Source organism: Anabrus simplex, chromosome 14, assembly GCF_040414725.1.
Source record: "Anabrus simplex isolate iqAnaSimp1 chromosome 14, ASM4041472v1, whole genome shotgun sequence".
Taxonomy (NCBI): Eukaryota; Metazoa; Arthropoda; class Insecta; order Orthoptera; family Tettigoniidae; genus Anabrus; species Anabrus simplex.
In genome coordinates this window covers 98,889,896-98,916,562 of record NC_090278.1, presented here as the reverse complement: position 1 = coordinate 98,916,562, position 26,667 = coordinate 98,889,896, and the positions used below count along the sequence as shown (strand labels likewise).

Sequence of the window (26,667 nt, the reverse complement as noted above, 5' to 3'; positions counted from 1 at the left end):
TTACCTTTAGTTTTTCTAGTTTTGGCGAATTCTAGTAGAACTCTGTGTCTGTGCCGGCTGATTGGCTCATGATGTTTCATTTTGCAGGTGCTTGTGAGGATTCCGGGATTTCACAACAGCATAAAGGTGTCAGCTCCCATCACCATCGGGACAGTTCCTCTCGCCACAACCTCCTTCCTAGTTGAGGTACGTACATGTCTGCATGGTACTTCCAATTTTAAAGCGAGAAAAAGTTTGCAATGAAATGTGAAACAATCAATGGCACAAATATTGATACAGCGAACAAGTAGCAACTTGCTCGTCTCACTTCTAACAAGTGTGTGACCGTCGAGATGGCAGTTGTTTTCCAGCTGGGCTGAGTGACTGAGACGCTTGACCCCAACTTGGCAGGTTCGATTCTGGCTCAGTCTGGTGCTAAAATACGTCAGCTTCCGTGTCGTTAGAATTACTGGCACGTATAAGAAAGCCTGCGGGACAAAATTCCGGCACCTCAGCATCTCCAAAAACCATTAAAGTAGTTAGTAGGACGTAAAATAAATAACATTATTATTATTATTATTATGTTGTTTTCCTAGTATTTTCATAAATTATTTCAAGGAAGTTGGAAATTAATCAAACATTTCCCTTGATAAATTATTCATATTATCATGAATTCCTTGTAGCGAGCCGGGCAGTACGTGTTAGAAGAACGTGCCTCCATGCTGCTTCTCTCTCTACGGCAGCTCATATTTCTCTTGGCTGGTCTAACCACCTTTTTCTAGGGCGTCCAATTGGTCTTCGTCCCGGAACGATCTTTACGAAATACTTGCTTGGAGTACGAGTCACCTCCATCCGCTTAACGTCTCCTAGCCACTTGATCCTTTCTTCCATAGTCAGGCTGACCTGCAGGTCTCTTCATATCTGATCATTCCTTGTCTTCTGTACAGCTGATCTAAGGAACTTAATTTCGACAGCTTGCAGTTGACTTATTTCTCTCAACTCTATACGTCATAATGGGCATGAGACAGGGAACTCCCTACGTTCTGTACTTGATGAAAGAAACACGTCCATCATTTCGTAATGTACTCCCCAGATATTTAAAGGTATTCACACATTCCCTCGAGCGTGAGCTTACACTCATTACCAGTGTTTTGTTCTTGTTCACAGTTAACTTATATTCTTTAAACTTGGTGCTTCAATCAGCAAAAGCAAATGCATTCAGATCTTCCATACCTATTTCTTTGAGTTCCTTTATCCACGAGTGAAATAAAGAGCAATGGGAAAGAGAACTTTAATTGTTTTAAACCACTGAGATCTTCCATCTCCTACCTGCACACTACTTTCATAACCATCATACATTTTTTTTTTTTTTTTTTTTTGCTAGTTGCTTTACGTCGCACTGACATAGATAGGTCTTATAGCGATGATGGGATAGGAGAGGCCTAGGAGTTGGAAGGAAGCGGCCGTGGCCTTAATTAAGGTACAGCCCCAGCATTTGCCTGGTGTTAAAATGGGAAACCACGGAAAACCATCTTCAAGGCTGCCGACAGTGGGACTCGAACCCACTATCTCCCAATTACTGGATACTGGCCGCATTTAAGCGACTGCAGCTACCGAGCTCGGTGTACATTTTTTTAAATTTATTTTTTTATTAGTGCTTCTGGGATGATATGTTTTTCTAACCATTCCCATATTTTTCCTCTCTCCACCCTGTCATATGTATTTTGCAAATCCAAAAACACTATTATCAAGTCTTTCCCTTCTTCCCAAAACTTTTCTATTAAGTGCCCTAGTGAAAAAATTACTTCTTTGTCCAAGTCCATGTGTTCCTCTTGAAATTGGTCTGCCATTATTTATCTCAAGCTATTCTATAATCTTCTCCATTATCTTAAGCTAGTTTGACACAAGGGCGATGCCTCTATAATTGGTGCTCTTCCTTCTTTAAACAATAGTATTATAATTCTTTTTTTCCAGTCATCTGGCAACCTGTTCTTTTTCCATATAACTCCCAATGTTCAATATAGCCACCATATTCCAGCTGCCTTAATCATGTCTTCTGTTAGTTCATCTGCTCCTGCTGACTTTCCTTAATTCATCGTCCTATAAACAATATCTGCTTCAACTTGACCACTCAAGCTTATTCATCTACTGATATCATTCCACGCCATCTCTCCACTGACACTTAGTCGAGCAGCTCATCTCATTTCTCCCAAGTCTTCCCAGCCCAAAATTTACAACATTTTTGTAAAGATAGTCTTTCGTCGGGAATCACCCAGAACAAATTGTGCTGCTTTCCTTTGGATTTTCTCCAGTTCTCACATCAAGTAATCCTGGTGAGGTTCGCACACTGGAACCATACTCTAGTTGGGGTCTTACCAAGAGACTTATATGCCCTCTCCTTTACATCCTTTTTTTTTGTTTTTTTTGTTTTTTTGCTTTACGTTGCACCGACACAAACAGGTCTTATGGCGACGATGGGATAGGAGAGGCCTAGGAATGGGAAGGAAGCGGCCGTAGCCTTAATTAAGTTACAGCCCCAACATTTGCCTGGTATGAAAATGGGAAACCACGGAAAACCATCTTCAGGGCTGCCGACAGTGGGGTTCGAACCCACTATCTCCCAGATGCAAGCTAACAACTGCAGGGCCCTAACCGCACGGCCAACTCGCCCGGTCTTTACATCCTTACCACAACCCCTAAATACTCTCATAACCATGTGAAGAGCTTTGTAACCTTTCTTAACAACCTCATTAATATGATTACTCCAATGAAGATCATTCCTTTATATGTTACTTACAGTGAGGTAAGCTAACGACATCAACACAGTAATAAAAACTGAGAGGACTTTTTCCTGTTGGTGAAACTTACAACCTGAAATGATATCAGTAGATGAATAAGCTAGATCAGAGCTTTTAAGGGCAGAAAAGATCATAATATGAAGATAAAGGCGGTATACAAGAGGACAAATTGGGGCAGATATTCTTTGTAGGAAGAAACAACACTGTCGAGATCTATCTGTAGTTGGTCACAACCTACTCGTATCCTTGTCTGAGAATCCTGTTCTTTACTCGTATAGGAAAACATAAAGGGCTAATAATGGTGCCCTGTGGGGACCTCCTGCTAATCATAACAGGAACTAGAATGAGCTGTGTAACTTTTATAATGAAACACAGAAAGATACAAACTTCAGAAGGAACACATTTGGACATATCTGTAGAATGGATCATAACAGACTGACAAAACAGGTATTCAAGTACCTTTAGGAGGAAAAGCGAGCTGGATACAGGAAGTCAAGAACGATTTACAAAAAAATAAAACAAGAGAAGAGAGAAGTATAGGAAGAGAGGCATCAACATAAAGAAGAACAAGAAAATGGAGTCATAATAGGATGAACAAAATGACAAGGCAACTGCTGGGACAGTTTCTTTATAGGCGCCCTCAGCTTCTCTGTATGTCAAATGACCTTGTACTGAGAGAGGAGGTCCACCTGCAAGCCTGTGCATCTACTTCCCTCACCACCATGGCCAAGAACGTTATTTTCCTAGGTAACCTGTCCAACGCACACCCGGTGAAAACCTATCACTGCTTCAGGCCCCAAGTTGCATTTATCTCCTTATTCCAAGTTCTCTCCCGCCATTGTTCACTAGTGATCATTCTCACTACTTTCACATCTGTTACTTCTGAGTCCACTCCCGTAAAGTAAGGTTGCTCTGAATATTGTCCGGGAGCTCACTGAGACACCATCCTGTCAGTCCTCCACACCGACACTGCTTTAGTCTAATGTTCTCAACACACTCGCTGCGCCTCTCTTGATGCTCCCCTGGCAGTCGTAACAGGGGATGTCTTATGGTGTGGGTGAAGGGTAATTTCAGAAAAGAAGTAATTTGATGTAAATACTACTAAAAGTATCCTAAAATTTGCATTCATCTTCTTGTTTCGTTGTTGGACCATGTGGTTACTAGCCCAGTACTCCTTTCCTTTCCCGAGTCCACTTCACTCCCACTCCAGTACTCAATGACTGGAGAGTCTCAGCTGTTCCGATCACCATTCTAAATTTATCCCACTTGAATATATGCCAGAGATCAGTTTTTAAAAATTCTAGGACTTTTCGAACCAGTTTTGTCCATTCAGCATGTCCCCTTCCCTCTAGAAATGGTGTTGAAGATTTTTGAGATCAGTACATTGTATGTGACCAAAGAAGATACTGTAAGTTTTCTTTTTCTCATTGTTGATGTTATACTCTCTAAATGTTGGTGAAGCTGGTTGTTATGCCTAATTCTGTATTCACCTCCCTCTTTAAGGAGGCCCATGATTTTCCTCAGGATCTTTTGTTCTTTCAGTTTCAAATTTCTGAATTGTCCCTTTTTGACCATGTTAAAGCATTCTGAGATGTACAGATCTTACTGCAGTTTGAGGCAAAGGGAAAGGTAAATGTTCTTACAGAGATGGAATGCTTGGCTAGATCCTCACCAGTGTTTGATGTTATCCATTCTTCGAGGTATTTGTAGGCGTCAATCTTGACGGGAGATTGAGTCGAGTGCGTCTCCCATGCCTACTTTACCTGCTGTTTGACTGAGGGAGGACACTTGATGCTAGCAGTGTGACGTCAGGCCAGCCAATTGATGTTTAATTTGTCCTTCTTGAAACACCCCAAGTTGTTTGGTACAGTTTTTGCCCATTCACGAATGACTTTCTCTACCATGCAGTTGAACCTGTTCTGCTATTAAAGCTTTTGGATAGCTCATTTATAAGAACAACATACATTTCCGGTTTTGCTGAATTTCAGCACTGATATGCTCCAGGAACAAAGTTTTATTATTCTGCGAGAATTTGATACCGCAAAAATGGCACAAGTGTCACTGAATAACTTTACCAGTATAATGTAGTTTGTAAAATTGTTACTGTAGACACAGTTCACTGACAAAATAGAGAGATGAACAACAATAATAATCTTGAAAATAACCTAAGCACTCTGAATTTTATTACCACTGATATACTTTGTCACTGAATAAATACCACGTGAAAGAGAGAGCACAATAATAATAATAATAATAATAATAATAATAATAATAATAATAATAATCTATGTACAGTTCTGAATTTTGTTACTGAATATCACAAGACAGACGCAGAGCAATAATAATGACTCCAAAGTAGTAGAGTGACAACGATTTTCTTCTGAATTTCTAAATTACTCTGTGATCAAATGAAGGTAATGAGATGGACAGTCTGAAAACTCGCCTATGTTCTTTCAACCATTACAGCAGTAATGCCACCTAGCGGAGAGGATTGGCAGCGGAAGGTACCAACAGCAAGTCACTCTGTGCAATGTCAGGTGGTCAGCCAAGAGTCCTTGAACATCAGCAGTGTGTGGGAGTGCAGAGACTGTAAAAGAATGAGCAGTTAAGTTCATTAACTATTGCCTTTTTCTCATCACTGGCAATTTGTTTGCTTTTTAGCCATTTTGCCAAAAACATGAGGAAGACTTGGAAAACATAAACCACAATATTCTGCAATCACGCTCATTCAACAAAATCAGCTGATAACTCACAAAGAAATGTGCGTAATATAATCATAACGCCATTCATTTTCATGCCTTTTGTGTCCGATATCATCATTTTTTGATGTAACGGACTCCTTCCATATTTTCCATCTGATTAGTGTTAGCTGGGCATAGTTACCCTCTTGTACTTCTTCTTAAACCATAAATCACCACCACCAACAATGTACATGTACACTTTACGACCTTGTTCAAGCAACAAACAGAGAATTGCTGTCGCTGATTACTGGAAGGACTCGGTATGACCTAACAAATTAAATGTGTAAAGTGTCATATATTTTCTGTAATGTAACGTGTATGTTATGTATATCTGCACTGCTCATACTGCATCAACGCTCTGCCATGAAATGATAACCCCAAGCGCTTTTGAAGGTCCAAGATATTAAGATTGTAGCCTTCCATTAAGACTTCGGTCAAAACAAATCCCTCCGAACATTAAATATATTCTAACTGAATATATAAGACAGTTCAATCAATTCAACTGTAGAAATTTGTGAGTTGATATCGTTAAGAGCCAAAGCCCCTAGGCCTTGGCCTTGTGGTGGTGGTGATTACTGTTTTAAGAAGTACAACTGGGGAACCATCCTCTATTAACACTAATCAAGAGGAAAAACACGCAAGGGGTCCAATATTTGGTAAAATTAAGATATCGGCCAAAGAAAGAGGAGACCCACAAAGGGCATCAAAATGAAAGTCTCGCTATGTCTCAGATGCTCTAATATCCCTGGTGTAGGGAAAGAACAAGACTTGGCCAAGAGAGGTCGAATAGGATAGATGAAAGTGAAGAGTAAGTGGAAGCAATGCCGGGACGTATAAGCAATAAATTTCACGTTAGACCCGTAGTGATGGATATGACTTACTTTTTACAAAAACTTTAGTTTATTATCCACCTAATGAATACATAGTGGTCATCCTCAACCATAGGAGATAGTGACGTCATAAACGAAGGGAGGGAGTGTACGCTGTATGCTGTCAGTTGTGTACACTATTTATTTACATCTTCCACACGCATGAACTGCCATCTTGATGAACAAAACACTACTACTGCAACATATGCATGTCCACTACCAACCCAACAAAAACAATTCACATACTTGACTTCAAACACTTGAGTCTCATCAAAACAACTCCACTCTACCATCAAGACTGCCTCTCTATATATACGTTGCCTGGCCAAAAGAATATGACACAACATATTTTCTCATATATTCGAGAGTATCCAGTAGCCTACTTACAATGTAAGGAACTTTCTACATATTTCCAGTCAAACATAGCATTGTTCTGGACTTATTACAGTGTGTTGCACAATGTTACATTGGATTATACATCGTATATACAGGTAATAATAAATTACGTGTTCTTACATTAAATAAACTCATATTAATATTAATATATATACAGCAGATGTTCCATGATATAACCTCACAAATAATACAATCATGATTTATACTAATAAAGTCCAGACATAACTATGTAAATAATAATAATAATAATAATAATAATAATAATAATAATAATAATAATAATAATAATAATAATAATAATAATAATAATACGGAGGTCGAGTCGTAAGTCATGGCAACTATTTTTTCTCACGAACATGAGACTACACGGAAAATCTAAGATGTGCATTTGGAAACGTACGGTATGTACTTGTGTATGATGCCACTAGATGGTGTATGTAAACAACAGTGTGGGTCTAAGCATGCCCCCAAGTTCAGTGTGAAGTGAGAGCGTCACAAAATGGAAGTCAACAAGCAGGAGCAACGATCGTATATTAAAGTAGCGACTATGATCTAATCCCCAAAGTCAAAAAGCCATTACACGGACAACGGTTTGCTAACAAAGGGGACGTCGCAACAACATTTCGGAGAGAGGACCATATGTTAGCGATACACATGCAGCGAATGGTATTCAGCGCCTGCCCCACCGCTGGCAACGCACAGTGGAAAGGTTAGGTGATTATTTCGAAGGTCTGTAACCAGTGGAGACCTGTCCTTTGTACGTAGTCTTGTGTATTTAATGTCTATACCATAATAAAACAGTGTTTACCCATGGCCTAAACTTCAGTGATTTCCAGTCCAGCATTTAAATGGGAAATATTTGACCTAGTTACAGGGTTAGATAAGAGTTGTTCCGCGACTGAATGGGAACTGGTTTTTCATGGTCAGAGGAAATTACCCCGGCAGTAGTATTCTGGTAACTGCCAGGTTAATCTTGACCCAGTTTTCTACACCGTGAATGAGGGGATGTTTTAGACAACATCCAGAAGCAGCGACGGAGACTACAAGATCACTTTTCTACGCCAGGAGGATGGAGACCCAAGGACTGACCCAGTTCTGTTCTGAAGGCACCACATTCGATATGGCTGGTTAATATAATGGGGTGACAGCTGTCCAGAAGGCAGGCGGCAAGATTCAACGAAATAGATGAGTACTAAATTTTCAATTTAATTCTGTATGTGTGCACATGTTTTAATGTTGTAAAAAGGGATAGGTTAGTTTTGATATTTAATTTCAGTAGATTTAGGTTTTGTTTGGAAGGACTATGTCCTATTAAAGTAAATGTTAGGAAGCTTGTAAATGTAAATATTATTGTAATATAAATGTGCACTGATTGCATGAGGTCACAGCTTGCTTTCTTTCAATTTTATTCAGATTTTTAGGTGAGTGGTTAACATTTTTCTTTTTACGAGTAAGTTTCTTGTTTTAGCCTCTTATATTTTTGATTTGTTTTGCTTTGATGTTTGAGACGCAATCTACGTCTAGGGGCTTAACCCTCCAAGTGCTATCGTCTCGCTACGAGATGATTCACATCCTGGCTGAAGTGCGTCTCGCAGTGAGACGATTCATAAAATCAATATAACAACTCTTAAAATCGGTATAACAATTAATTTTATGAACATTCTCGCTGCAAAATGAAATTCTCTATCTGGTAGAGAGTGCAAGTTGGTCTTTGGTTGGGGAAGGAAAGCAGTAAGTGTCAGCTGTGAACTGGTCTTTGTTTATGTCTGCCCAAACTGTCCAGTTGCTTCGAGCATTTGAAGATTATTGTTTGCTAGCCAATTTGTGATAATTGTGTGCCTGATTTACTCTATGTTAAATGGTTTATTTTAGTTTAGTGATCATTATAATATAAACATGAGTGAACTAAGTGGCTCAAGTGCAATTGGAGGAGCTTGGGAGTGATGAAAGTGAAGACGATATTGGTAATGTAGAAGATTTTGCTGATGATTTCTCATTAGATGACTTTTCTTCTGGAAGTGAGGAAGAATATGACCCCAATTTAGATACCCATGACTATAGTGATGTGTCAAGTAGTGATGTAGACATTCCAAACTTGCTAACCCTATCACACACATCTAGACCTAAATGATACACCACAACACACTCTCTCCGAGTTTTTTTACCTGTGACTTATTTATTATTCATTGAAGTTTCTATTATTATTTATCACTGTGCTGCCTCTGTGGATCAGCGGTAGAATATCGGCCTCCGGATCACAAGATTGCGGGTTCAAACCCGGCAGAGGTAGTCGGATTTTTGAAGGGCGGAAAAAAGTCCATTCGACACTCCATGTCGTACGATGTCGATGTAAAAGATCTCTGGCGACACATTTGGTGTTTACGTGACAAAATTCATTAAATCTCAGCCATAGACGCCCAAGAGAGTTTCGGTTTACTCGGTCTGCCATCTAGTGGGGGCCTAGAGTAAAACGGAACGTCAAAATTGACGAGCAGACAGCCAGATAGCGTCAAATTAAAATGTCTGCACACGGTAGCTGAGGCCATACGATTATTATTATTATTATTACTGTGCTTGTAATGAAATTTGGCACATTTTGTATATCTTGGAATTTAATTTCAGATAGTGTTTGTGATCAACCTAAAAAACTGGAATATCTTTTGGTTAGTTTTTTAATTGACTAATCATCCATTATACTTGTACTGGATACTTGTAAATAAAACATCCTACTATTATCTTGTTCTCTAATTCTTCCTGAACAAATTGATATATAATATGCCACATGTAGTTACAAATTTGTATTTATTATAATTTTTTTTTTTTTTTAATGTATCTGCAAGCTGCCTTAAGAATGCTCAGCGGTTGGAAGGTTAAAGATAAATGTAAATTAAAGTCATGAAGGACTAGATTAAAGTACTATTAATGGGAGCTCAAAGTGTACGGAAACATGCAGCCACGTTTTCTGGGATTTATTGCATGATGAGTGAACGAGAATGTGTGAGATGGTGGAGTTTGGATCCATAAATTTTGGTAGTGTTATGTTCATGATTATTTGAATATCAAGACGAGTATAAATTAGGGATTGATTCACGAGTTCCTCAAACGCAGTTTCATTTTCTAACTTCCGAATATTTAGAGTCAATTTTTTGTACGTTTATCATTATTATTATTATTATTATTAATAATAATGCGAGTTTCTTGAGTTGTAAGGATAAGATATTTCAGTAACTTTCAGATGTTCAAACATGATCAATTGTCTATGTGGCAATTTCTTAGTTTCAAGTTATGCTATGGCCACTTCATAATTCAAGTTTAGCTTTATGAGCGCAGGTGCTTTGACTTGTGACCAGCACGGTCTTGTTTCTCTTCATGCGAGTGTATCTTAGACAACGCCATTTATATTTGTATCTGTTTTTGGCAACTTTAGGACATGTGAGATTTTGAGTAAGAGGACGCGTTCCTCATTTAAAAGGCCTGCATTTTCATGATTTGTGTGACTTGCCTCGGGTAGACTTGGTGAGCAGTGGTGTTAAGGGTTGGACCCTGTGCTTTTGATATTTGCTGCATTGATACGAGTGTCTACCGAGGAGAGACCTATTTTAGTGGCCTATACTTCGTCATGATTTTATTGGTTTTTGTCTGTGTCACTACGGTTGTTGCAGTAGATGAGATTTTTGTGTTATGATGTTTAGTTTGGATTTTCTTTTATGATATAACCGCGCTGAGGAATATTTGTGTCATGTAATCTTTTTCAGGGACCAACGTTGAATTATGTATTGAAAGTTAAAGCTTACTCTAGTATTTTTAGGAATTTGTGTCATGTAATTTATTTTAGGAATCCATGTTGATTTGTATGTGTTGTTGTAGAGTCCACCAGTTGACTGATTTTGTGTTATGTCATTTATTTCAGGAACCTACGTTGAATAGGAAGTGTTACTTAAAGTATAAATTTATTTCCTTACATTTTCCATTGAGTCTTTGAGTGAGTGAAAGTTGCGTAAATGCTGCATGCTTTTCTTGGTGAGATCATGTTTTTGTTTCTTTGACTGTGTGTGGTTCCAATCCACATTGTTTGTTGTGCCCATGAATTCGCTGACGACTGAGGTGTATATATTTGTGCGTAGAATGTTTTACCACTCAGCGTGTTATATTTTGTACAGTTACATTAGTTTTTGTCTCCCCTTTGCGCATTAAATCACGTCTTTTCGTAAGGTTAGGGACCCCCACTGCAATGTAAAGTGTGCAGGAAAGGGGAACGTACTCGCCTACCGTTGAAAGTGTTAACAAAAATAAAGCCAGGGGCGTTGTGTGAGCACGCTAGGCAATGTGTTAAAATTAATGAAATTCAAGAATTTGATTTGTAATGTCAAGTATGTATGTTGGCCTACACTTGAATATTTGTATGATATCTGATTCTCAAATGGACTTTATCAAGCTGAGAGAATAATTCTGAGTCTTGTAACTTTTTTATCATTTTGATATTTTTTGGCTAGTTGTCATTATATTTTTCCTGTTTATTTTTAATAAATACATATTTTCCTCTAAAATGATGTCATACTTTGCCTTGCTTTAGTTATAGCTTTTAATTGACCTCACCATGTCCATATTAGTTATATGTTCCCCCATCAAAATCCAGGGTGTATATATTTTTTAAGGCATTATTTTACATAGTTCGAACTGAGCATGCCTGGGAGCGGCTGACTAGTCTGGGGCAAATTACCTTGATGTTAGAAACGGGGACAACCCCCCTCCCTTTTTTTTTATGACATCACAATGTCCTAATTCTAAGTTTATGGCTGAGGATGACCGCTATGTACTGTTTGTATTGATTAGGTGGATGATAAACTAAAGTTTTTGTAAAAAGTAAGCAATGCCAGGACTCAGCTGAGGGCCCCATGGTCGCAACCCACGCTCCCAAGTTGACAACCCTTGGAGCCCCTTTTATTTGCCTCTTACGGCAGTCAGGGGATACCGTGGCAGTATTCTACCACCCCCACCACAGGAGGTCAGCATTATCTCGCCATGAGATAGCTCCACTGTTGTTCTCACGGAAGCTGAGCGAACCTTGAATCAGCCCTCAGATCCTGATCTGGGAAAGGGTCACAGCCACGTGTTCCGACTTTTCAAGATATGGAAATGTTCTGCAATTAATTAACATTGAAAATGAATGCCAGTTTTTGCTTCATGCATTTTTGTATATGTTACTGTATATCAAAACTCAGAAGCTAGTCCTTTCTCAAGACTAATTCCCTCTCTGTTTGTGAATTAGCTGCAATGAGCAGCAACAGCAACATGTGAGAAGCGATGCCTCCACATGAAAACAGACGTTCAATGATAAACTAGGAAATGAATTTCAGTACTTAAAGAGGAATAAGGACAATGACAGAGTTGTGGATTGAATTTTAAGTGTAATTTAGCCTATCCCTGGCGAGGACTCCTTAACGTGGTCATGATAAATCCGGCCCAAATAAACATGAGGCAGGTCGTTGTGAGGGCTGGCTCAACGGGCCTTGGTCTAGAAAACCAAGAGTAATGGCGGACAGGATTCATTTGACCGATCACGTGTCGTCTCGTAATCTGCAGGCCTTCCACCTGAACAGTGGTCAGTTGTTCTGCCAAGGCCCAGTATTATTACTATTATTATTATTAATTTTAACAGGACCGATGATTTCCTTATAAAAAAATGATTTTTGCAAGTATTGTTAAAAAACAACACCAATCATTCTATTATCACAAAATGGCAGAATATTTAAAGGGGCTGCCATGTAGGTGTCTGTGCCATGCCAACCTCTCACTTTATTTTGGCTCCAAGACTTGACAAATGACAATGATATGGCATCAGCGATTTACCTCATAATCGTTAATAAATGAACAAGTGCATTCAAAACTACAGATGCCTTTTCTTCACCTTTCATTTTTTTACAGTGCTTTGCATCACGCAAAAATCTCCATGTGTTACAGTTCTTGCCTGATTGATATGAAATTCTCTGGAGCTTCAACTAACAAAACATATTTATAAAGAATTTTATTTGGTACTCGGAAGCAATGTTACAAGCTCTTGATTACGACAGTATATTATTTTCTTATCGAAATGAGCAAACCAGAAATTAAAAGATTTCTAGCGTGATACATATTTGAGGAGAAATACTTTTTAAAGTAAGTTATGTATGTAAACACCATTATGAAATGTTGAACTCATAGAAACCAAAATTGTGTGTCAGGGAACTGTTTTCAGTAACTCATAACTAAGTATCAAAAAATAATAACTGACGAAGATTGAATCAACCCAGGGCCTAAATCCTCATTGGTATTCTTAACATGGTCTACATATAATTTAAAAACTCTATCAATCAAAAAAATAATTAAAACAATACAAGACTGTGGTTCAAACAGAGGTGGCGAACAGAAGCGAATAAAGTCGCTCAGAGAAACAGTAGAGAGAAGAATAGTTAGAACATTATAAAAAAGATGGACAATGGTGAATAGTGCCAGATGAACTGGAGCCCATCGCAGATACTGTACAGAAGAGGATCTTTTTTTTTTTTTGGGGGGGTCACATTTCGAGGACCTCAGAAACCAGATTACCAAGAAAAATTATAGAGAAACTCTGGAATCTGAAGGAACAAAATAGGATGGACATTAGAGAGGATATGGAAAAACTAGAAATAAGTCAGATTTGCAAAAGAAAACCAAAAATGTATAAATAAACTGAAAAACATACAAATAAGATTTAAACCAAAAACAGACAAACGACTTATAATGACAAGTATATTTACAGATGAGGAATGTCAGAAAAGATTAGAACAAATGAAAAACTACTGGGCAATTTGGAAAGAAAACATATACAGGGAGAGGACCAGAAAATGATTGAGTGAAGTAGTCCAACGAGGCCATAAAATCAGAATAATACTGCGGAACAAGGTTTTTCTATGTCTAAAAATATTAGGGTCATTCCTGGGTCGTATATTCTGAAAATGGTATTAGTTTTTGCATAACAGCTCTCGTTATCGTGTTATTAAATTCAGCCTACAATATAGAAAAAGAAACACAAGTACTTCATTAAGATAAGAAGTTCCTTAATTTTAAGCTACCTTTTATCCATTTCTTGTTCACTAGCGAGATTGTTGAATTCAATGTGATTAAAACCTTTTGAAGTAGAAGGTCCACACAACCTTCTGTCTCATTACTCGGTTCACAAAGCTTGGGAAGGCTGAACGTGCCATAGAGCGTCACACAGAGGCTAATAACAGTTGCTCCTCCTTTCCTCATTCGTCCACTGTACACATGAAATGTGGTGCCTACGACTCCAATTTCAGTCTGTAGGCTCTTCCCACAAACTTGTCTCCACTGAGAAAACGCGTAATCCCCACAAATGTAACATCAGGGTTGTCAATAAATTTTCTTTGTGATGAAGCCATTTATATGTCTGCAAAGAAATAAAACATTCACAAACAATGTAATCTCCAGATGAGTAGAAACAACAAACGAATGTGGCTGGGAAGTAACTGATCATAAAATAATCTAGAGCTGCTGGAACAAAATGGACAGCAGCACAAATATACAGTTTTAAAACTCCAGACACCACCCAAAAATTGCTTTTTCCCATTATTATTAATATTAAAAACCCCAAGGCGCCACAGCTGCCCCGAAGGGCCACGGCCCACCAAGTGACTGCTGCGCCGTCCGAAGGCCTGAAGATAATGAGATGATGTGTGATCAGCACAACAAATCCTCTCGGCCTTCTAGATCAGGGCCCCCCCTCTCACCGTCAGATAGGTCCTCGATCTCGAACCAGCCCTCAGATCCAGGTGAAAATCCCTGAGCTAGCTGGAAATCGAGCCCAGGGCCTCCGAATAAGAGGCAGGCACTGCAGGGCTGGCTGAGTATTAATATTATTGTTATTATTATTATTAACATTATTATTATTATTATCATTATTATTATTATTGAAAGAAGTTATTTTGTTTCTAATTTTTGAAGATTTAATTATCTGTGGGATACGGTATGACAATCAGCTTTGTTTCATACCTATTTTCCACATTGTCGTCACACAATTTGATCATTTGAATACAGCGATCCTACAGGAATGGAACATCATGCCTCTGCAGGCTCACTACCCCTAGACCATGGTGTGGCAAGGAATCTCTCAGGCGAAATCACTTTAAAGCTAAATAACTGTGGGCAAAAAATTATTTTTCTTTTTCCTCTGTTGTTGTTAAGAAAGTGTTGTTTTGTAACAGGACGAGTGCTCCAGGAGGGTTGTAGTTCTACCTCGCCAAGATGACCACGAATCAAGACCCGATCTGTATAATCTAGAGGTCAATATCAAGAGCTTTTAATTAAAGAGTTGTTTCACGAACCTTTTTCTGATTTGGTTAAGATTACTGTGAGTATTTTTAAGAACTTAAAATGGTATTGTCGTATGTACAGTGAACCCTCGTTAGCAAGTACTCACTTAACACGAACAGAAACTTTGATCCTGGCGGGGATATCTGTATTTTTATGGAAGGTCATTCGGTTAACGTGAACTTCAAACAAGTTCAGGGGGTCCCTTAACTCGAGCTTCTTTTTCAGCATGAACAGCCTGGGGAAAAGTTCTCACTGGCAAGAGAATTTAGCACATGTGAATGCAGAACACCTGTGAATCTCTCTCTATAAAAAAAGTTATTTCTGTTCAACCATTCCTGGGTAGCGCTATCAGCAGCATGAATTGTAGTTAGCAGGCAGCCACTTCAAGGTCAGGTAAGACCTCTGCTGTCAGGCAAGTATTGAGAGCTACTTACGACTTGCCGATAATAAAACACACACTGTGACAGCATTCGGGAGCGGGATTATAATGCAGTACTGTAAGTAAGAACTCAGCAAGGTACACTCATTTAGATTTTACATCATGGAATATGTAAATTTGTCTTGTAATTCCTTATGAATTTAGGTTAGCAGGGTTTTTAAAATCATGGATGGGTTTCTTGATGTCATAACTACCACATCACTTGTGTCTTGATGCACTTCCAAGTCCTTGTTTACACTGATGATTGACAACGCATGTCCAATTTCTAGTAGTGAGCTGATGGTAGTGAAGCCAAGGATAATGCAGAGCCTTCCTTACGTTCAAATGGAGCGATTCTGGAGAGACTATACAGTCTCAGCTGAGGATTTAGGCCAATGCAGTTTTAACACGTCATATCCACATGCAAATACTGTGGAATAGTTCACATGTGATTTTTAGATTTGCAATTTTAATTGGAAGATTTTAGACACATTATGGATGTTAAATCAAATTTAGAATTCCTAGGCCATAATTTTTAGATAATTTTAAGTAGATAGGAATAATATTATTTTAATAGGTTCAGAAATATTAAGTGATTTTATATTTTAAATTATGAGCTGAAGAAGAGAATTTATATTCTCTAAACATGTACTCATGTGTTAATATAGAGAATAAATAAACATTGTATTGACAAGGCAGATCCAAAGAAAGAGCATATTGGTTGGTAGCAGTCAGTACAGTGATAGAGGTTAGTAACTCCGAACGACAAGCAGATGTGATTTCCCTATAGGTTAGTTAAACCAGTACCTAAATTACATATCGTCATTGCCGGGACAAAACCTCCTATGTGATAATATTTTTAGAGGTATACTGTCCCGCAGCACATACATTATGAAGAGCGAGAATGCCTTGACAGTATGCATACAATATTGCACCTTAGCTGACAGAACCTTACCGGCCAAAGTTATAAGCTGAAATATTTCACATAGAAGGTTTTTTCCCGGCAGCGGCGATATTTTTCTTTTAGTATAGCCCATCCTGAGCCCGCCTGGTGGCTGTGACACCGTGGTTAGCCCGGCAGGGTAGGGGAGGTAGATTGCGTGCCAAACCTCTCCGCAGTGAGAGCACGTGGCGACGTTAAGCCTTGGGCAGACCCCTTGGTGCTATGTGCTGGCACCATCCTCTCCCTTCCTACTATCATCTCATTAACTGCTCCCTCCCTTCAACCGCTAAATCTGTCCACAAGTAATGAACTTCATAACTGTCCCATATTCACAAACAAAATTGCTGTACAAAATTTTCTTTTTAGAAAGTATATAGACTTTTCCACCTTTCAATACTATTATATTTCAGTTTTGTCTTTCAAGTGCAGAAATACGAGGGGAGGGGCAAAAGTCACTGCAACCATTTTCTTTCTTGCAGATACCAGCCTCACTGGACAATGCAACATATACAGATGAAAGGACGAGGTGAGAACTACACGTGTGGACGTTGAGAACACGTGAACATTGGGTAGTGTACAGGACAATACTGGTTTCACCTCCTACATTACAGCATACCACACATACACTTGATATGACAAAACTGGGTTTAAAAGCCTTCAGAGTAGTCTCCTGCAATATTCACCACACGCTGCCGACAATGTGGGAGGCACGAATACCATCCGCGTCATCATGTGTGTCGTCGCACAGCACTGGCAATGTCCTTTCGTGTCGCAAGCCGCCTACCACATAGTGGTTCCTTTACCTTTCATATGAGATGAAAGGTCAGGAGAGTACGGCGGGTGCTCCAATTCTTCCCGCCATCGGCGTCGTAGTTGCCGCTGTACACTCTCTGCTCTATGTGGTTTTGTGTTGTCGTGCAGTATGACTGCACTGTCCACAAGATCCGGACGTTTCTCCCAAACGCCACATCGCACCAGGAAGTCGCTGCAGTACTCCGCACTCACTGTTCTGCCATGTGGAACGAAGTGGCACACAATGACACTGCTGACGTCATATGTGACGACCACCATCAATTTCACGGAGGAAAGATTCTGACGGATCTTCTGCTGCCTTGGTGAAGTCGCCACTCCATCGACTGACATTTGACTTCCAGATCCTATGCTCTGGTCCAAAATTCACTGATGACAATTATTCGTGACAAGAAATGGTCGCCGTCCTGTTGCCAGCCTGCCACGTGAACAGAGCACGTTGCATATCGCAACCACTATTGCATGTGGTACCCACTGAGATGCGATTTTGTGCCGTTGCAGCTCTGTTCGCAGTATCCTGTGGATGGTGCATTTCTCGGTGCCACTTGCCCTCTCTAACTCCAGTAGTGTCCAATGTCTGTCTTCCTGCAGGAGCTGCTCAATGACGGCAGGTGCCACGTCGGTCCGCACATTGACAGGCCATCCCGAGTGTTGCTGGTCACTGGTCGCCACATGTCCTTGCTGAAACTTTCCTGCCCACCATGCTACTGTACGTATGAGAGGGCATTATTCCCAAGAACTTCCATCAATTCAATGTGACATTCTCTTGTATTTCTCCCCCAGAGAATGGCTATTTTGATGTATGGGTTACAACGCTTGCCATACAACCGATTTCACAGCGCTCCCTGTGCTACTACCAGCAATCGCACTATGCCTGCACAGCTTCCACGCGACAAATAGCAATTTGTGGTCCGTTCACATATCTGTAAGAAAAGAGAACGGTTGCAATGACTTCTGCCCCAACCTTCGTATTTTAAATTTCTGCAGCTGAAGAAGGCTCAAAAGAGCCATGAAATACAGTTGTTTAAATCTAATCATGACAAAAATCTTCAACTTTTAGAGTACAAGATTGAAAGACTACAGTATTGAAAGGTGCGAAAAGTCTGTATATTTTCTAAAGACAAAATTCTGTACAACAAATTTATCTACATCATTCACATGTCTAACAGAAACTAGGTTGCGTGTTGTGGTGTTCTTGATGAACAACGGTACCCCACACTCCATTAAGAACCCGTCCAGGTACATTCCCTTTGCTGACTCAGCCAGTTCTACCTCCTTTCTACCACGGTGTGGGTGACTGTACTGAACCAAGGGCAATGGCTGAGTGGCCAGGTGCAGACCCTCAAATTACAGGTTATTTTGGCCCTTCTTGTGCTAGGATATACAATCCATGGAGGTCCATAAATCATTAGCAAAGAAATTCTCACTGGAATGAGCAGAAAACAAAAAACCCATGGCGCAACAGCCTATAAGGCCTGCAGATTACTAGGTGTCGCATGCTCGGCAGGATGAATCCTCTCAACTATTATGTCACTGTCAAACAGGTCCTCATTTATAAACAAATAAGCTCAGCGGATTTTGTTCCAGCCCTCGGATCCAGATAAAAATGCCTGAACTGGCCAGGAATCGAATCCAGGACACTACGGGGCCGACCGAGTAGCATCCTACTTCAAAGAAACTTACCAAGCTCAGAAATTTTAAGTGGGAATCAGTTTTTAAAATATTAAATTTGTTTATAGGGTCTAGCTATATATTTAACAAAACAAATGGAATGACATTACAAATGCCTTTTCTTCACAGCCATAAATCTCAGTCTGAGCAGCCTCATCCGGATTCTGTGCTCCGCAAGATGCGCTTTGTGTTCAACACGATGTCTCCTATCTTGTTGTTTTAATATTTTTCCCTGGAGCGAGATGAAGTCCAGCTTTGCCTGTAGAAGACTACTGCCTGTGGACTTAAGAATTTTTTTTTTCTTTGTGTTGCTGGGCACAGCATTCTTCTTGGGACTGGCCGGTGTAGCAGGCTGACCAACTGTCTCTGAAAACAAAATTACAATACATTACATTTCAGTGCAAAAACACTTCAATTTTGTAACGGAATCATGCACATCTAGCTAATATTTAAACATCATCAAATTTTTATTGTTCCTGCCAAAACATTGGCAATACCAGCCAAAAGTAGTATTATATACTTAATTAAATAATCTCTGTTTAAAATTTTAAGACACCTTCAATTTCACCCCAAATTAATAAACATGATAAAATAAAATTGACTCTCACTAACACCAAATCAAAAGTGAAGTTTAGGGGTGAAATATCAGAGTCATTTGAAATTAAAACTGGACTACGGCAGGGAGATGGGCTCTCACCACTATTATTTAATTTAATTATGCTCAAGAAATGGTAATGAGGGAATGGTTTAGGAAATGTCACCCAAAGATAAAGATTGCCCAAAAAATTCAAACCAAATTGCCTGGGTTTCGCCGATGATTTAGCATTACTAGCAGTGGGCATAAAAGAAGCAAAAACTTAGATATCAGAGCTTTAAAACATTGCAAATAAAACTGGCCTCATAATATCATTTGAAAAAACAGAAATTATGTCCCAAAAACCAACACAACTACAAGAAGTTAATCATAAATGGTAATAAAATCAAAATAGTAACTCAATTTAAATATCTTGGAGAAGTAATAACACATAACCTAAATGAAAAAAAATCTCAATCCAAGTAAGAACAAATAGATTAGCTAAAGCACAAAAATTAACATGGGACATCTATTAAAAAAATGTTTATCAATAAATGCAAAAATAAAACACTACAACACAGTTATAAAACCGGAAGCTACATATGCAGCAGAAACACTTTTCCACCTGAATAAACAATCAAAGACTGTGACAGACTTCAGAAAATTGAAAAGAGGATTGGAAGAACCTAAATCAACAAAAAACACCAGAAATATGGACAGTGGCGGATAATACCTAACAAAGTCGTGTACAAACCCATTACAGATACTATGCGTACGAGGAGTCTGGGATTCTTTGAACACATCATGAGGATGCAGGATTCAAGACTTCTGAAACAACTAGTACAACACAATCTCGTCTCCAAAAAAAACCACAACAGGATGTAAATGGATCAGAGAAGTAAGAGAGGATCTGAAGGAAATAGGCCTTACAACAGAAGACACCACAAATAAGATAAAAAAACTCAAGAAGCAGAAGGGGAGCTATGTGAGCGGAAGGGAGAGCCGTTCTCACTCTGACAGTTGCACTCAAACCGGCAAGCTTGTTTCACATTGCGCAAGGTGAGTTCTCAATGTTTGTTTTTTTCACTAGTCTCGTTCCTCATTTTACTTTTTCTCGCGTTAACTCAATCTCTCTCTTCCTCAGGTTCATTTTGGTTCCTATTGAATTGGAATTGCTCCTTTGCATTACAGCATGATTCAATTCACCTCAAGATATACCCTACAACTTTAATAATACTCAACCTTCGCTGTGGACTTTTTGAACAACAATTCCCTCTGCGCTAATGTTGATTCACATCTTCTAGAACCAAATAGAAACTGGACTTTGTTTATAATCTGACTTAACCAATTTTAAATGTGCAACTTCGTCAACTAGAGCTGTTTTATTCTGTTTCGAGATAATAGTTGACTACTAATGTAATTTTGCAGATATCATTGTCACTGTTTATATAATTCTGTCACATTCAACTGTTCATATATTACCATTTTATGTACCTATCATCTCAGGTCATTTCATCTTTCATCTCACCGAATCACTCTGTTTTAGGAATATAGTTTACATTTGTCTTGGCTAGGCTGATGATGGTCCTTATAGGACCGAAACTAGTACCTTATAATATTGTAAACATTGCATGACTGATATGTATTGAGAAGGTGGAAATAACAAGATTTAGCATTTACTTTACGTGTAATCTTAACTCAATACGGAACCAACTATGAAGTTTATAACCTTAAATAATGCTTTGTTTGCCAGTCTGCACACACAGAAATTGGTGTGGCATCTGCTGAACTGCTTTGTTAGGGAATTATGTCATTGTCATGTTTCCATTCAATCAAATATGCCTGTTCTTTGCAATTACGCATCCATGTGATGGGCCAACAGCATATAAGTATTTATACAGACTCAAGCTGTAAGCTCTACTACATTTCTGAATGAATTTATAAAGCCTGTTAAGGACTAATATTTCATTCCTCGGCTGTCACTGAGCAACACTGTATGTTTGTATTGGTATTCCTGATGGTAGTACAACAGTGCCGACAACTGTAAGTTTTGTTATTCTTGTATGTTTAATTTTTTTTGTGAGTTCTGTCGTGGTAACCAGTCTGTTGACTTTGAAGTACGCGCGCAAGTAACCTCTTGTAGTTGCATATCAAGATACTATTATCATTGAAAGATAGTGTGCTGTAATAACTGACAGCTTATATCCAAGGGAATAAACAACATGTGTAAACATAAATCAGCCTTAGCTAAGTGACGAATTGCTGAACTTTTGACAGGAAAGAGATGGGGATCAGCTATTGCCGAACAGGAGTCTCTACAAAAGGTCATGAAATGTTATTGGAATCAGACTGTTCTCATCAGGAAAGTGTCGCATCAATTTCAAGCCATGTGTCCTGCACCTATAAGCAACAATCATGACATGACAGAAACTACAATCCCCATAATTTTGACTCAGGAAAAGGTGCATTGTGAAAAACAAAATGCAGGTGAATCATTGTCCGTTCTTTGGAGAAGAAGAAGAAGAGACAAGCTTCCAGAGTTACCAATTTAGTACAGAAGCTGCTAAGAAAGAAAAGGAAGGAAAAACATTTGGTTCTGGTGACTTTTAGGTAATGAATCAGGAAGAAAACGTCACTTGAACTTTGCTTTAATTTTCCCACCAATTGTAATTTTACATTTAAATCCAATGTTCCTCCCCCATAATATTCTGCCAAATGTAACAAAATTTGTATGGTATATGTATCGCAGCTATATTAGGAAACCTGCATATGGAATGTTTTATTGCAGAATTTTTTCAAGTAGTAGGGATTTTTAAGTCCAAAATTTTAGAACATAAAAATTACACAAACTTTAGTATGATATTATCTTCTTATATGAATTATGTAAAGAAAAATCAATACATAGTGCTTTCTAAAGCAAGGTAATTACAAATTTTCATTAACATGTTAATTAAATTTCATTTAGAAAATGGAATTTTAAAAATTCAAAAAAAATTTTTTGGAAAAACTGTTACCAGTAATTGTATATGAATGAAATATTTGCGATATCTGTACTCGACATTTCCACGAAGTTTTGTGAAAATCCATGCATTAAGTAAAAATATATTTTTATCTCCGGAGTGACTGCAGCTATCGAGCTTGGTAGCTCCAAATAATATTTCTATTGGTCCATGATTCAATGTCACGCAAACCTATGTCCTGACTATTTAGTTCCTCAATCCAAGGACCTTGATGTACTGAAGGTATGGCACCACAAATTTTTGTTTGGTCTAATGCTTCAAAGTGACCATCCAGACTAGAGAGATAAACAGTGCATACACAATGGTGGATGTACCTCCAAACAGCTGCTTTGATATCCCATTTCCGTGGCTGTACTCTTCAAAATGTAGGAATGTTGCAATACTGAATCAATCTATGCTCTTACAGTCCCCTCATCTCCTTGTCCCTGAACTTTGACAACTAGTGTTTGCATCAACACCCCACAATGGTTTGACAAACTAGCAAAACCCTCATCTTTCTGGTCTTGCAAAGTAGAAACCATTTTGTCTCCTGTTAAGTTTGGTCTCCCTATGGCTGAATCTACCTGGGTTTGTGGCAACTTACCACACACAACCACAAAATGTCTACAAATGATGCACCTAGGCCTATTTCTACATTTCTTCGCTGGATGTCCAACCTCGAGACAAGAGAAACAGCATCTTTTAGTCTCAAGTGCAAGACGACATTCTCACAAAGCCATCTTCTGTGCCTTAATACAGGCTTGAGACTTATGATTAGATGAGCAATCTCTATTAGATGCAGTAAGGAGACCTACAGCTGTAGGAATGTTCTCAGTCAGATTAGTGGTTGATACAGATGTTGATCTGATGGCCAAGCAGGCAACAATTGTTGGTAATGAGACAAAGTCTTTCATAGTGCATTGGCACCGCCAGTGGCTACAATTAGCCTATGAGTGGCATTCATGTTATACACTAGCCAGTGTCTTGGTAGGTGTGCTAGGTACCAACTGATGAGCCCAGCCTAGCACACAGGGGCGAAACGCTGGCAACCAGGTATGAGTTGGCTGGAAAATTTATAATGTCCAATAACGGACCATTAATATTGGTATTACAGATTAGTGGTGTAATTCAAACTCTTGACCTTCTTCTTTAAACATCCTTTGACAGTTACTGAAGGCAAAACACCAAAACCTGACATAGCCAAAGCAATCTTCTGTTCCTGTTCTACTTCACATCTAAGAAATTGCATCAAGCCGTCTACACACTCTTGGAATTCACACTCAGGTCATTGACACCAGCAACCCCTGGTTAAACAGCTGTAGAAGACTGGCCAGCGAGTGCGAATAAAGAAGTTCTCTCCCAAGTTTGTGCAATATCCTCGGGCAAACTGACTCTACTAGCGGTAAAAGCATGGAATTACATTTGTCCGTTGCAACATCTAAGGTTCCTAGGACTCCTATGTGGCTCAGGAGCTTATCATCTTAGACGGATGATAAACATGCCTCATAGCATTAACAGACCCTAATGTACACCTCTACAAGCAAATCATCCTTCCCACAGCATTCCTTAAGACTTTTTATTAATTTACAAAAATGTTCACCCGTAGAAGGATAGCTCTAAACTACCTTTTGTAACTGGAGGCAACCTCTGTAAAAGGCAATTAATGTATGTAAACAAACAAACAAATCAATCAATCAATCAATCAATCAATCAATCAATCAATCTCTCTAGCTCTGGATCCAGAAATGGTGGCCTGTATGCGGTATCACTAGGGTGTAAAAGACGGTCCTCATGAATTTTCTTAAACTGTAACCAGAAAGGAAGCCAATTTTTTAGTTCACCTCCCAACGTTTTCAATTCCAACAAAGGCACCCCTTGTGGATGGGGGACGCAGACAAAGAATACACCCATGGTATCCCCTGCCTGTCATAAGAGGCGACTAAAGAGAGGGACCAAGGGGTGATGGACTTAGAACCATGAGACTAGTTGTGATTAGTACCACCTTGCGAGGAAAACCGTGGGTCTACTTTAGCTAGGAGCAGTACCATTATGTAAGGAACACTACCAGCCTGGCCACTGCCTGTTAGAAGTACCATCGTGTGCATCCCACTGGTTGGTTCCACTGTATTCAGAATGGGTCTGTGTTACCTATGAGTAGTATCATGCCTTGCCTGTGGTGGTACCATGTGTGATACACCACCATGGGTCTATCTTGCCTGTGATTAGTCCCACTATGTGAGCAACAACATGAGTATGCGTTCCCTGTAATTAGTACCAATTTCAATATGTGAGGAACATCAAGGATCTATCCGGCGACCGTGAGGAACACCATAGGTCCGCGTTGTTTGCAAGTCATACCCTCATATGAGAAACGCCGTGGGTTTGTATTGTCTGGTGGTACGTAAAATAGGTACAAAATCTTGTTTTATCCGCCTTCTCAAGATTTTGTACCTATTTTACATGTAATCTTAACTCAATACGGAACCAACTATGAAGTTTATGTCCTTAAATTACCTGGTGGTACCATTATATGTGACATACCATGGGTCTACATTATCTGTGATTAGTACCACCATGCTGCGAGGAACACATGAGTTTATGTTCCCTGTGATTAGTACCACTATAGGAGGAACACCACGGTTCTGTCCGACTCCATGGCTAAATGGTTAGCATGCTGGCCTTTGAACACAGGGGTCCCGGGTTCGATTCCCGGCAGGGGCGGGAATTTTAACCATAACTGGTTAATTTCGCTGGCACGGGGGATGTGTGTATGTGTAGTCATCATCATCATTTCATCCTCATCAGGACGCGCAAGTCGCCTACGGGAGTCAAATCAAAAGACCGGCATCTGGCAAACCGAACTGGTCCTCGGACACTCCCAGCACTAAAAGCCATACGCCATTTCATTTTTAACATAGTTCTGCTTTACGAGTGATTTATGAGGGACAGGTTACCGGTACCTGCATTTTGGACAAGCATCATCTCAGAAAATAAGACATAGTGAACTGGATCCAGTGACTGTTTTTGATTCATCGTGATTTTTTCATCATCATTCATTTTAGATTCTAGCCAGTAGAAGTTTTAATTACTGTGTCATTTCGTTATACCTGGTACCATTAGGGACCTAGCTGTCAGGCCCCTTTAAACAACAAACATTATTATCATCCAACAAAGGCATGAACGCTAAACTTGGAGTGACGAGTTAGAATGAATTGATACTGCAGTTGCTTCTAAATTTCGATCACGTTAATTTAATAATTTCGTTACAACTTATACAATTTGAACTTATATTCGTCAGTCGAATTGATTTCTTCGTCTAACTCGTCATCCCTAACCTCCACGTTCTCAATCATATAATTACCTCTTAATTCACGATATTTCGTTTCTAAAACATCCCTAAGTGCTTTAATACGTGCCGTGTCTTTCTCCGGCATCTGTATTAACGCCTCGAGCTCACTGCAGATCTTAGTTATTGACTGCCGTAATAAAGCTTTTCTTTTCTTTTGCACTGCTTTAGGTTTCGCCACTGCTTTAGTCACTTTCATGTTTCAGATACTACTTATGAATGTATTTCTATAATGAAATAACTGCCTAATCGTCCTGTTACGGTCGCCAAATGTTGGAAATACACCTCCTAAACATAAAACACGGGTACAATTCCTCAATAGTCGAAAACATTTATTTTAACTCACTCACATGTATATTAGACACCTTGTAAACAAACAACAAAGGCACTCAATGCAAGGAAATTCTACACACCCACAGGTGTGGTGGTCTTCTTCTTCTTCTTCTTCTTCTTCTTCTTAGGATTTTCTTGGGCATGTGGTGGTGGTGATTACTGTTTTAAGAGGAAGTACAACTAGGCAACCATCGTGTCTACGTAAAACTAACCAGAGAGAATAAATTGAAGGGTCTGATACTTCGAAAAATGAAGGTATCGGCCAAAGAAAGACAAGGGCCACGAAGGACGTGAAAATGAAAGACACTCTATAGACCTCGTGATCTGATACCGTCGGGGTCGGAAAAGAACAAGAGTTGGCCGGATAGGACAGATGAAAGTGAGGAGCCTGGCACAAGTGGAAGCGACGCCAGGACTCAGCTGAGGGCCCCGTGGCGGTCA

The 26,667-nt window shown here is 39.2% G+C and overlaps 1 protein-coding gene across 4 annotated transcripts; it reads right to left on the bottom strand.

Moving 5' to 3' along the window:
• Positions 1 to 5,080: 5,080 nt before the first annotated feature.
• Positions 5,081 to 26,362, bottom strand: LOC136885728 (uncharacterized). Of its 4 annotated transcripts, XR_010861598.2 has the most exons (4): positions 25,909 to 26,237; positions 19,085 to 19,340; positions 13,875 to 14,209; positions 5,081 to 5,364 (listed from the first exon to the last, which is right to left on the bottom strand). XR_010861598.2 is itself a non-coding variant. In XM_067158465.2 (3 exons), the coding sequence occupies exons 1-3, from the start codon at positions 26,090 to 26,092 to the stop codon at positions 5,340 to 5,342; spliced, it is 465 nt and encodes a 154-aa protein (XP_067014566.2). In that variant the 5' UTR covers positions 26,093 to 26,237; the 3' UTR covers positions 5,086 to 5,339. The 4 variants fall into 4 exon arrangements, 2 of the variants coding, with proteins under 2 accessions (XP_067014566.2, XP_067014565.2); XM_067158465.2 differs by lacking the exon at positions 13,875 to 14,209 and having other exon boundaries at positions 5,086 to 5,364; XM_067158464.2 differs by lacking the exon at positions 5,081 to 5,364 and having other exon boundaries at positions 12,455 to 14,209.
• Between the last annotated feature and the right edge of the window lie 305 nt (positions 26,363 to 26,667).

Excerpts from the sequence above, each read along its gene's own strand:
- LOC136885728 (XM_067158464.2), bottom strand. The coding sequence starts at position 26,092 with ATGAAAGTGACTAAAGCAGTGGCGAAACCTAAAGCAGTGCAAAAGAAA. Across the intron at positions 19,341-25,908 it reads GAAATATCGTGAATTAAGAG|AGACAGTTGGTCAGCCTGCT; the intron begins GTAATTATATGA and ends TTTTGTTTTCAG. Across the intron at positions 14,210-19,084 it reads GCTGTGAAGAAAAGGCATTT|ACATATAAATGGCTTCATCA; the intron begins GTAATGTCATTC and ends ATTTCTTTGCAG.